At 32.4% G+C, this 12,762-nt stretch overlaps 2 protein-coding genes across 3 annotated transcripts; one reads left to right on the top strand and one right to left on the bottom strand.

Annotated features, from left to right (window-relative positions):
• LOC104786697 lies at positions 5,435-8,182 on the bottom strand. Of its 2 annotated transcripts, XM_010512149.2 has the most exons (2): positions 7,382-8,182; positions 5,435-6,175 (listed from the first exon to the last, which is right to left on the bottom strand). In XM_010512149.2, the coding sequence occupies exons 1-2, from the start codon at positions 7,955-7,957 to the stop codon at positions 5,609-5,611; spliced, it is 1,143 nt and encodes a 380-aa protein (XP_010510451.1). In that variant the 5' UTR covers positions 7,958-8,182; the 3' UTR covers positions 5,435-5,608. The 2 variants fall into 2 exon arrangements, with proteins under 2 accessions (XP_010510451.1, XP_010510450.1); XM_010512148.2 differs by lacking the exon at positions 5,435-6,175 and having other exon boundaries at positions 6,628-8,178.
• Positions 9,538-9,743, top strand: LOC109132846. Its single transcript, XM_019245278.1, is given in 2 exon segments — positions 9,538-9,647; positions 9,719-9,743. Coding segments are annotated over 2 exon segments (135 nt in total).

Raw genomic sequence — 12,762 nt, 5'->3', positions numbered from 1 at the left:
AAAAAAAAAAAAACCAACATCACATTAGTTATATGACTAAATCGTTCCACTTTAATTTGAGGTTTATGTGCGATGTGTATCTTGTATCAGACCTGATAACAACAACACACGAACTCGTTAAATTCATGTGGTTGGCTACTTAATGGAAAGTTTATTTACACGGTTAGACTTGTTGCTCTCATGGATAAAATATTGGGGTATGTAGCTAAACTGAATAACAAATAAAATTATATAACATAGAAAAATGTAAGGACTAACACAGCTTCTATAATTCAAAAACAATTTTTTATGCGTTCAAGCAAATTTATATATTGGTCCCAAAATGACATTTTGTAATAAGGCTATAAGATTTATATGTAAAACTAAGCTATGGTGGCTCATGGTTAACATGATTTATCATATGAGTATAGCCTACACTCAAATGATGAATCGTTTAACCAGTGACATATTTGTCAAGGCATATACTTCAAGATTTATTTGAATTGGTCAAATTTAGATGCGAAAGATTTCAATAGTAGGATTGTATTATTACTCAAACCCATAACAATTTTGAGAACTCAATGATGTACTATTTCGAGACTCAACCATTCTAAACTTATTAAATCTCAATTAAAAGTACATACTATTATGAGATTTTTAGCCTTTTTGGAGTTAATTAAATTTTACTAGGTTGATCTTGTTTTGCTACTCATCTCTTGTGACATTATTTTCTTCCTAACTTGTTTTTGAGGAACCAAATTTCTATAAATGAAATAATTTCTACATCTTCTTAATATATGGGTTGCTTTCTATAGAGCTAATTAACAATGAAAAAAAATCAAATGAAAATTTTGTAGAATCAACAATATAACACTGATATGATCAAAAAGTCAACATACTGCACACAAAATACTCAAAATTAATTTATTAATTTGGCTTCCAAATTTGAAGCAGATAATTGATGAGCTCATTTCTTTATCGGTATATATTCTGTCCATATGCCAGATTTGGTACATCACTTTTCTTTGTATCACTTACACTATAAAATATCAAATTAAAAATTTGATACTTCTAGCATATTCATACTGGATATTTGAAAAATATAGCATTACATTCATAAGACTAGGTTTTTTTAAAGTTTGACCCATTGTTATCCATTAGTTTCTTATGTTTTGATGTCTCTCCTTTAATATTTTATTTTTTGTTGTGCTACTTTCACAAACTCATATTTTGTCTTTTTAAAGGTTATTAATTATATCTTAGATTAAGAGTTTACAGTTGTTTAGGGGGAGATTTTTATAAATACACCAAATCTTATAAGAAATTTGAAAACTATACTTAATATTACAGTTATTTGAGAACTACACATTTTGAAATGAAAATGGACAGAAATACCCTTATTATTAAACAATTTTAACAGTTAAATAAAAACAATAAAAACTTAATTTATATTTAAAAATAATTCAACTTTAAAAATAAATTACTTTTAAAAATTGTTAAATTCGGAATAAATTATTTCATAAATAAAAATTATAACGAAAATGTTTTTATTGTATATTAAATAATAATTACATCAATCAAATTTTTATCTTAAAATTTTGAATTGAAAAAATTAAATATTTTTGCTGGTATTATTTAGATTTAAATTTATTTAAAAATAAATAATTCAAGATTACAACTTATAATATATATATATATTGATATATTATCAATGTTTTAGACTTATTTTAATTGTTGTCAAAAAAACAAAAAAAGACTTATTTTAATCAATGTTGATTTATTTATAATGTTGACTCTTTGAACAATCGTTTTGTTTTCGACTTCTGTTGACTTAATTATCTTGGTCATCGACTTATATTAAAACAGTTGATTTATGTTATGACTAGTGGATTTATAACATAGTCGATTTTTTAAACAATTGACTTATTTTTTTTGTTCATTGATTTATATTTGTTTTCTGTTGATTTGTTTATTTGTTGACTTATTACATTCTACATTGATTTATTAATAAGGTCGATATTTTGAATGGTTAACTTAATTTTAATTTTTGTCGTCTTATTTATTTTTTCAACGATTTATTATAAAACTGTCGACTTTTTTTTTGTTTTATTTTTTTTTACATAGTCTACTTTTGAAGATGTTGACTTATTTGTTTTGTTTGTTGACTTATATTTTTTTACCATCGATTTTTTTTGGTCTTAGTATACTTATTTCATTTTAAGTTGACTTATTAATATGATTGACTTTTTGAACTGTCGACTTATATTTTATTCCTGCTAATTTATGTTTTTTCTTTGTTGACTTCTATTAAAAGTTGATTTATTTTTTTATTATTGATTTGTTACCTAGTCGATTTGTTTGAACTGTTGATATTTTTCTAAAAAAATCGCAATTTTAGTATTTTATTAAACTTGACAATTATCAAAATAAACTAAAATATATAATTATTTTTCAAAACTTTTTTATTAGATGAAAAAAATTTGAAGAATTATTAGTGAATTATATTTAGTTAAAACTAATATTATCTAAAATATTTACTAAACATAAATGGAAAAAATAATTCTAATTAATTTTATTTTAGTTTTTATATAATAAAATTTTAAAATTAAATTACTAAATGGAATTATTAGTGAATCATATATTTATTTAAAATTAAATTACTAAATATTTTTTTCAAATGAATTAATTTAATTATAGGGCAATTGTCATAAATGCCACTAAAATAGGTTTTTATTCCAAAAATACCACAATTTAGTTTTTTTTCCAAAACTACCACTAAAATGTATTTTTTTCCAAAAATACCACATAATTGAACTAAAGTTCTAATACTAAAAACTAATTCCTAAATTATAAATACTAAACCCTACCCCTAAAAACTAAACCCTAAAACTAAATTTGTCAACCCAAACATAAAAAAAATAATTCTACATTCTTAAAATTCAATTTTTTGTGTTAGTGGTAATTTTGAGAAAAAAAACTTTTGTGGTATTTTTGGAAAAAAACTAAAATGTGGTATTTTTGGAAAAAAACTTTTTTAGTGGTATTTAAAGGAATTTCTCTTAATTATATTGTATTTAGTTTTAATTAATTTTTTAATTGAAGACAAAATAGTCATTTAGTTCAATACATAAGGTACATTTCAAAGACTTAAAAAATTAGTATATATTTCAAATTTCCTATTAAGTTTAAAGTATGTATTCAAATTTTTTCTTGTTTAGGCCTTGAATGGTTACAAGTTTTTGAGTAGATTTTGGTTTTAGTTTTTCTAAAAATCTAACTTATTGCCATTCAAGATTTTATAAAACTCGTTTTCCTATAAAATAGGGAATCTAGTTTTTGGCAGGTTTTATTCATTTACAAAGAAAACCAAAAACCATCTTATAGTGGTTTTCTAGTGGGGTGTTTTTTTCCATTTTTTAAATTTTATTATTATATTTAAAAACATTTTAGACTTTTAGCAAAAACCAAAAACCAAATATTTAGAAACCAAAAACTAAAATCTAAAAAACAAAAGCTAAAAACCAATTTTAAAACTCATTCCATTCATGGCCTTAATGTATGAGTCCCTTAATGTATTGTTCTTTGAAAGTGTTTTAGTGGATATTGGTGTATTCAATACAATATATGTGAGTTTCTTTTGCAATTGACTCGATTGTATTTCTATCAATTAACTGATATGAATTTCTTTGTTTTTGAAAATCATTTGAAACCACGATTGATCTCTAACCAATAAAAATCAATATTACAATAAAAGCTCAAAGATGAAGAGAGATGGTTCAAAGAGTGTTGCAACATTTTTGGTGCAATTAGACAAGGTTATGTTCTGATTTTATTCCTCGTATTTGCATTCATCAATATATGCAAATGAAATATCAATATATTATGATAAAAGTTCAAACACCATGGTTTTTTACTAGGATTTTCATGGCAACACTTTTTTTCAAAGACCAATTATGTGTTGCAACATTGAATCTATCTACTTAAAAACCTAAACTAGATAGTTCATGTATCATAGTTAATTTAGAAAGCCAAAAATTTCTTGAGATTATTAATTTCTCTGCCACACATCTTTTCTATTTTGGGTCTTAATTGTGTGCTCTCATAAGTTTATCTCTAAGGTTCTATATTCATTTCACTTTGCATATAGTCCACTGTTATTTTGCATGATCTCTAAAACCTGTTTAACTTTTATTTTTGGCATCAGTGACTCCAAACAAGAAGCTCGGCATCTTTCTATTATTAAATTTGAGATTGTACCCAAAAAAAGAAGAGAGGATCATCATAAATTCATAATGCACGAAATTTGTGCTAGGTGTCTAGGTGATATCTTTGTTACAACTTGCAATTTTGACTCTTTGGGATTCAAAGGAAAAAAATACTCAAACCTTTCAGTCAATATCGTTTAAGGCCTTTTTGTACTTTAATTTAGCCTCGTTAAGTTGGTGAAGCAATTGGTCGATTCATTTGGTTAATTGGTTTATCATTCACGTTCTTGGGCCTGTAAAGAAATGTCTTATTACTTAGTATTGTATATGAGATACCTATAGAAGTGTTCAAATGAAATGACATGACATGTCTTGGTGGCTTTGTCATGCTATTTGGTTTTTAATTTTAAAAACGACACAATCATTGTTAATGCCATAATGCACACGATCAAGTTATGTTTAACGCGATTTGGACCTATATAAATGCATGTATGAGACGCATTCTTATGTAATGAATGTCCGACAAGATTTTTTTTCTTTTCTTATAAAAATGTCTCACAAGTTATTACGCTCTAGATTCTAGAATAGCTATGTAATTTGAGTTTCTACATCTTAAGTATAGGGAACCATAAACGTTGCATTACTTCTCTAATCGAAATATCAACAAGAAAATAAAGAGAGAAAAATTTGCGCCTATAACGTGAGAAATTCGCATGTCCATACCAAAAAGTTCACTATGTTTGTCTTATTCTCTACAAAACAGGTTTGTGATGTGCTACCGTGATGGTCAATTAACACAAAACCCCAAAGACAAAACAAAAAATTCACTAGTTCAATTTGTTGCCAACTTGCCGTATTTATGGATCTATATACATCTCATGGAATGTATTGCTAGCCCACAAATATTATTACTGAAAAAAGAAAAACAAACTTTAATTAAATTGAAAAAGCATCAAATGAAATTGTCTGTTTTCATCACTTTCCCAATTCTTTGATAAAATTTATCTTTCGTTTCTTAAAGAAAGTGTTTACTTTTTAGTTAAAGTTTTTTTTTTTAATTTTATATTCACATAGTTGTCAAGCATTTTCTTCCTCTAAATCAATAATTATTCAACAAAGGAACAAAAAGGAGAAGGATCATCTAGTGGTGGTTTAGTTAACCTCTCTTTCATTTGGTCTTCTGCTAATGTATGTTGGATTCAACGAAATCGACTATAACAAAAAAAAAAAAATAGACACTAGACTTAAAAGGTATCTTCGAATCTTTTAGTCACCACAATAATTTTACCATTTTTGCAAACAAACTAAAAAAGCGTTCACACTTCTTCTTCACTATTAACTTCTAAACCGGTTAATCAAACCAAAATCCTCACAAACCAAAATATAAACAAACAACACAGAGAGACAGAATCACAAAACCGGTTTTACACCGTATAGACTATAACAAAACAAGGAAGCACAGCCCTTGGATTAAACACCAAGAGCTCATCATCGTCGATCCTCAAAAGCGCCCCACTCTTGCTCCCACTCTGCCCAACCAGAGAATCATACCCTCCTCCTCCTCCACCTTCACTCTTATCCACGTCATCAATCATCAAATCACACCCGACCCGACCCGCTACAACCCGACAAACCAACATGGCCCGTTTCACGTTCATAAACCCAAACTCTTCCTCGACCTCCTCCGGCACCGCCACGTGTCCTCTCCACCCCGTCGCGAGCGTCGCGATCCCGTCGAGCTTCGGCGAGAATCCGGATCCGATGATACCGCACACGCTGCAGTACTGATGACCGCATAGATTCGATTTACCGTTTTGACCTAGATCGCACATGAACGTCGAGCAGTAGAATCGTAAAAGCTCGTTACCGTCGGCGACGCAACGCTCGTCTTCCCACCGTGATCGAGCGGCTTTGGCTTTGACGAACTCGCGGTACTCCTCGAATCTGGTGAGAATCTTCTGGCTGTTGTGGATTTTTAAGATCCGGTTGATCTCCGGNTAACACAAAACCCCAAAGACAAAACAAAAAATTCACTAGTTCAATTTGTTGCCAACTTGCCGTATTTATGGATCTATATACATCTCATGGAATGTATTGCTAGCCCACAAATATTATTACTGAAAAAAGAAAAACAAACTTTAATTAAATTGAAAAAGCATCAAATGAAATTGTCTGTTTTCATCACTTTCCCAATTCTTTGATAAAATTTATCTTTCGTTTCTTAAAGAAAGTGTTTACTTTTTAGTTAAAGTTTTTTTTTTTAATTTTATATTCACATAGTTGTCAAGCATTTTCTTCCTCTAAATCAATAATTATTCAACAAAGGAACAAAAAGGAGAAGGATCATCTAGTGGTGGTTTAGTTAGCCTCTCTTTGATTTGGTCTTGTGCTAATGTTTGTTGGATTCAACGAAATCGACGACTATAACAAAAAAGAAAAAACATTAGACTTAAAAGGGATCTTCCAATCTTTTAGTCACCACAATAATTTTACCATTTTTGTAAACAAACCAAAAAAGCGTTCACACTTCTTCTTCACAATTTAACTTCTAAACCGCTTAATCAAACCAAAATCCTCACAAACCAAATATATAAACAAACAACACAGAGACAGTCAATCACAAAACCGGTTTACACCGTATAGACTATAACAAAACAAGGAAGCACAGCCCTTGGATTAAACACCAAGAGCTCATCATCGTCGATCCTCAAAAGCGCCCCACTCTTGCTCCCACTCTGCCCAACCAGAGAATCATACCCTCCTCCTCCTCCACCTTCACTCTTATCCACGTCATCAATCATCAAATCACACCCGACCCGACCCGCTACAACCCGACAAACCAACATGGCCCGTTTCACGTTCATAAACCCAAACTCTTCCTCGACCTCCTCCGGCACCGCCACGTGTCCTCTCCACCCCGTCGCGAGCGTCGCGATCCCGTCGAGCTTCGGCGAGAATCCGGATCCGATGATACCGCACACGCTGCAGTACTGATGACCGCATAGATTCGATTTACCGTTTTGACCTAGATCGCACATGAACGTCGAGCAGTAGAATCGTAAAAGCTCGTTACCGTCGGCGACGCAACGCTCGTCTTCCCACCGTGATCGAGCGGCTTTGGCTTTGACGAACTCGCGGTACTCCTCGAATCTGGTGAGAATCTTCTGGCTGTTGTGGATTTTTAAGATCCGGTTGATCTCCGGCGATTTGCCAATAGGCCAGCCTGATTTGAATATGATCTCGACGATGTTCGTGCTCGACTCGCCGGCGATTAGCTCCGACACGGCGTGTTTGATCGCGATGTGGCTCTCGAGGAGATTGGTTCTCGCGAAAATCTCGCCGCACGAGTTGCAAGGGAAAATCTCGTGGAGGAGAAACAGAGGATTGTTGTGATCGGAATACGAGATCTCGAACTCGGGTTGTTGTTGGGTACGGGTATCCGGGTCGGGTTGGTTTGTTGTGGTTGTTTCGGGTTGGACGAGAGTGACGAGAGAGTTCTGTGATGATCTTGCTGATGTTAACGTACCGTTAGGGTGTGTTTGGTTACGGGATTTACTAATCCTTGTCGTGGATAAGAAAACTCGTTTTAAGTACGTCCAAGAAGATGAGAGAGCTGAACCTGAAGATGATGATAAAGAGACTGTTCTGAGCTTCTTCTTCCTTCTCTTTTGTTTACAGTCTGCGCCTTTAGGGAAGAAGAAGCAACCGAGGAAGAGGAAGCATAGTGAGAAAAAATATTGACGTAACAACGAACCTAGTTTTCGCGCCGCCATTGCACAAGACTTTGGTATGAAGAGAGAGAGAGATGGAGGAACTTAGTAAATGGGAGATTACACCATTGGAGGGGGAGAGGTGTAAAGAAGGAGAGGAGTAGTGTAAAGGAGTATGAAGACAGGGGAGAGAGAGAGATACTAAAGGTGTAGAAGAAAGAGTAGGTGTGACGCTATTTTATGTCTTTTTTATTTTCTAAGTTTTTTCTTAGAATATTTGTCTCCTCACTTTTAATTTATTTTACTTCATTTTTTGTATGTTTATGCGAATCTTACCGATGCATTGGTTCGTGTGTGTGTGCATATGAGTGAGTGTACATTGTTTTTTTTTTTTGGCCTTCACTGAATTTATAACATGATGATCTTCACTTTGAAGTAACGTGGCTGTGTCGATATCATTCGGTTCGTAAATTCTCCAAAACCCGTAACGAACGTAAATACATACTCTCGTCCCTAGCAAGAGGTTCGACGAATATGGGTCGCAAGACACAAACGGCTTCGGCTACTACGCACGTACCAGAGCTACCTATGATGGGTGTTTAGTGGTTTTTATCACACTGATATGATATCTCAGTTTTTAACTGGATATGTAAATAAATAGATCTTTGTTCATCTTTCAGTTTGGAATCTATCATCCAATTTTCCTCAAAAAAATTTTGTACGATGTTATGTAATTTAGATTTAAATTATTAGTGTATTACAATGTATCATACAGAAGCCAAAACTCGAAAGTGTGAGGAATCCAAGGCTACACAGAATTATTTTACTGATATTAATTATTTGGTTTCACAAATTTTGTTGCTTAGGATGCGGACGTCGACAGAGGAACACGTGCATATGTCTCGTGTCTAGCTAATCTCTGCGCCTCAGTTGCATATGTTTACTTAGATCCATGCACATATTCGATCATCATCCATGCATATGATATGATCATAACTATGATCTTATATATAGAAAATGTTTCACTCAGGTTAATTAGGCTTTTGTGATGTAGACAGAACAGGACAAAGTCACAAAAATACTGGTTAAGGTTTCGCTTTCAAGTTGAAAAGGAAAACGAAATAATCAAGTGGCAGTTATATGTGTTAGTCAAGCTATATCTCAAATGTTTTGATTCGTTTAGCTTAATATAAATGTAGTATATAAATGTCACCACCTTCTTGTTTTATCACAATCAATCGTGGTGTCGCCGCACCCCTTTTTTTCTTATCAAAATATATATATTATAATTAATCTGAAAATAACAACGTTTTGATGGAAATGCATCAAATTTGTGAAATTATTATATATGCCATGTAAGTTCTTTTGGACCGATTAAGGTATTCAGGCTCAACTAATAGGATAACGATTGAAGGTCATAACTCATAAGATTAATTTACTACCACTTGGCTCGATCAATTATTTTCATTATATTGTCGGCAGAGAATACCACATTGTATAAAGCAAGCAACAAGGTATTTTCATTTTTTATCCTATAGAACCAAATTAAGAAAGTGTAATTTGGTTATAACTTATAACTTGTATGTCGTTTAGCCAATAAATGTAGACATAAAAATAAGAGGAAAAAAGAGAGTTAGCGATGAATGATTAAAATGGTGAATGATAATTGAAGAAGTGGCGGGCCACGTGAGAGAAGTATGTACTTTTGGAAAGTGGGTCATTTCGAAGTTCTTCCTGTCTCCATCCATATGAGGTGGCCATTGTTGTTTCTAGCTTACGGCCTAAGTTTTTGCGTTACTAACTAAGTTCTTGACTCTTGAGAAGTGAATCTTACCTTCTTGTTAAGTGAGTGGTACGTACGGCCCTAATAGTAGTAGCATGACACTATAGTTCGTAATATCTAAAATAGACTCTTCATTGAATCGAATACCATAACTTAGGTTTTATCTACACCCACAATGTTACGTATTGCCAAAACTAGATGATAGTTTAGTGATATTGTGGAAGACCTTATCACGACGAAATGTTACATGTTGGGTCAATGGATAGCGCATGCAAAAAAAGAAATAATTTAACGTTATAGAAATAATAATGACGAGTACTTAAAGAAGAGTAAAATAAATAAAAGTGGTACTGATCATAAAGCCAAAGCTAGAGAACATTTATGGTAGACAAGAAGGGACACCTTCGATGAGTAAATCTGCCGCACCACAATCTTCAATCATTCTCATCCTATACTCTTGGTCTTTGGACCTCCGTTGTAACTGTGATTTTGTAAGTTTAATTTTTTTTTTCCTTTTCTTTTAATCTACATATTCATATTCATATTGTATCATTCAACTAATGTCTTTTAATACATTTAATTAAAGAAAAAATATTGGATTGAAAAAATTGGAAAAACACCGAAGATTGTCTTAAAGAACTACCACTTACTACTCTTCTTCATTGTGAATATCCCATCGGTTTGGTAAAAAAAAAAAATGATCACTACAAGAAAACAGGCTAGAACTGACAAGCAGATTCGTCAGTTTCCCATCGGAAACAAAGATTACTGACAAAAAACTGACGGAAACGTCCGTCGGATACAGATTGTCGGAAAAATATTTCTGTCGGTAATCTGTCGGATATTTCTGACAGATTTCCAACGGACAATTACCGACGGTACCTATTGTCGGTAATTCTGTCAGTAACTGTCAGTCAGAAATCCGTCGGTAATTGTCTATCAGAAATCTGTCAGAAATGTTTTTACCGACGGTTTACCGACCAAACTATATTCGAAAATATCCACCAAACCGACGGTATAACCGACGGTTTAACGACGTTTCCGACATAATTTCGACAGAACAGTTCTGAGAAAATTCCATCACTTCCGACAGATTTCCGACAAAATTTTTTTTTTTGTTTTTTCAAAAAAAATAGTATAATTATACAAATTTGCATTAAAATTGAAATGCTTATATATTTAAATTCAGAAACTTAAAAATATTATTAAATTTAAATTCAGAAACTTAAAACAAATATTATAAAAACCAAAAGAAAGCAAATTAAAATTCAAAAAAACGTAAAAAGCGGAATGTCGTGTCCATGTCTCACTCATGAACGCTGCTAGCTCTGCATCCCTCTTCTTGTACTCCTCGTCCCTTCTTTTGCATAGCTTGTTCTTGTTGGAACTCTTGGGTGGGAGCAAATGAGAAGCACGTTGTAGGACCTTGCTTCGAGGAGATTGCCTAGTCCGAAAACTCGTCCCTTGGTTTTAGTGGACTCCGATCCATCAAGAGATTGTAGCATCGAATCATCAAATCATCAAATCAATAAAATCATCAAATCTATAAAATCCAATTATTGTTAATTTAATTCATCAATTATCAAAATTCAACTAACAATCACATAAAAAAAAAATCCAATTATCAAAATTTAAATCATCAATTAACAAAACTCAACTAACAATTTAATTAAGAAAATTAAATTAACAAAATTAAATTAACAAAATTCAATTTACAAAACTCAATTAACAAAAATCAATTTATCAATTCAAAAAATAACTTAACAAAATTTGGGAGCAAAATTCAATCCATCAAAATTTCAATCCATCAAAATTCAATTGTCACAAAATTAATTTCATCAAATCCAAAATACAATCCAAATCCTTAAATCAATAACACCCAAACAATATCAATTCATCAAATCTTATAAACCTAGCATATTCCTAAGATATCTAACAAAACTAAGAAATTTAAAAGGGAAAGAGAGAATTTACGTCATAGCTTCGCCGGAATCTGATGAGAGAAGAGCGCCGGAGAAGGGAGAGAGATCGCCGGCCGGAGAAGGGAGAAGGGAGAGAGCTCGCCGAAGAAGGGAGAAGGGAGAGAGTTCGCCGGAGAAGGGAGAAGGGAGAGATCGCCGGCCGGAGAAGGGAGAAGGGAGAGCCGGAGAGCTCGAGAAAAATAAAAAATTGTCGGGATAGCTAAGGGAGAAGAAGACAATTACTTAGGTTATATCGAAATTGCCGACGGAAAATCGACAAAAAACCGTCGGTTATGGCTAAAATTCTTAATTTCAATTTATTTCATTCCCGGGTAAAAATTTCGAGACCCGTCGGAAATCTGTCAGAACTTTCCGACGGTTTTCTGACGGATATTGATTTTCGACGCTAGTTACTGACAGATTTCCGACGGTTTATAGCTTAAACTCATTGATTCCATAATTTTTCTTCATAAATATGCATATATTATGTGTTTATGATAACCATGGAATTAATTCTCAAAATAAGGAATTCTCAAAATATGCATATATTAGTTGGGTTTTTTTTCGGGAATTTTCCCATTTATTATACTATAATAGTTATTTATTTACTAAAATTTTGGACAGAAAATAGTAAGATGGAATTAATTACGCAAAAATTAAAAATCTACCTTCGAGTTACAATAAGTTTAATAAAAACAAACTATTTTGAATCAGAAGAGTAACCAAAAGAAACTGATATCCGTCAGAAATCCGTCAGAAAGGTAATAATATAAGTGGCTACATTTACCGACGGATTTCTGACAGATAATAATTCAATTTCGTTGGAAATCTGTCGGAAATCGAATTTTATTCGAAGTACATTAATAATGGGTATATTTACCGACCAAATTCTGACGGGATATTCTGACGGTGGGCTTTGGTCGGTAATCCATCAGAAATGGTGACAGATTTCTGACGGATTTTTTTCGTCTGTTTTTTTCCGACGGAAAACTGACCAACACGAGTCTTGTTAGATATCTGTCGGTAATCCGTCAGAAATTACCGACGGATTACTGGCCGTCAGAATTTCCGTCGGTTTTAGCCTTGTTTTCTTGTAGTGGATATTTTGAATTTTATTTTTATGT

This window comes from Camelina sativa, chromosome 5 (assembly GCF_000633955.1).
Source record: "Camelina sativa cultivar DH55 chromosome 5, Cs, whole genome shotgun sequence".
Classification (NCBI taxonomy): domain Eukaryota; kingdom Viridiplantae; phylum Streptophyta; class Magnoliopsida; order Brassicales; family Brassicaceae; genus Camelina; species Camelina sativa.
Note: the sequence above shows the minus strand (reverse complement) of the source record. Positions and strands in the feature narration are given on the sequence as shown.

Excerpts from the sequence above, each read along its gene's own strand:
- LOC104786697 (XM_010512149.2), bottom strand. The coding sequence starts at position 7,957 with ATGGCGGCGCGAAAACTAGGTTCGTTGTTACGTCAATATTTTTTCTCA.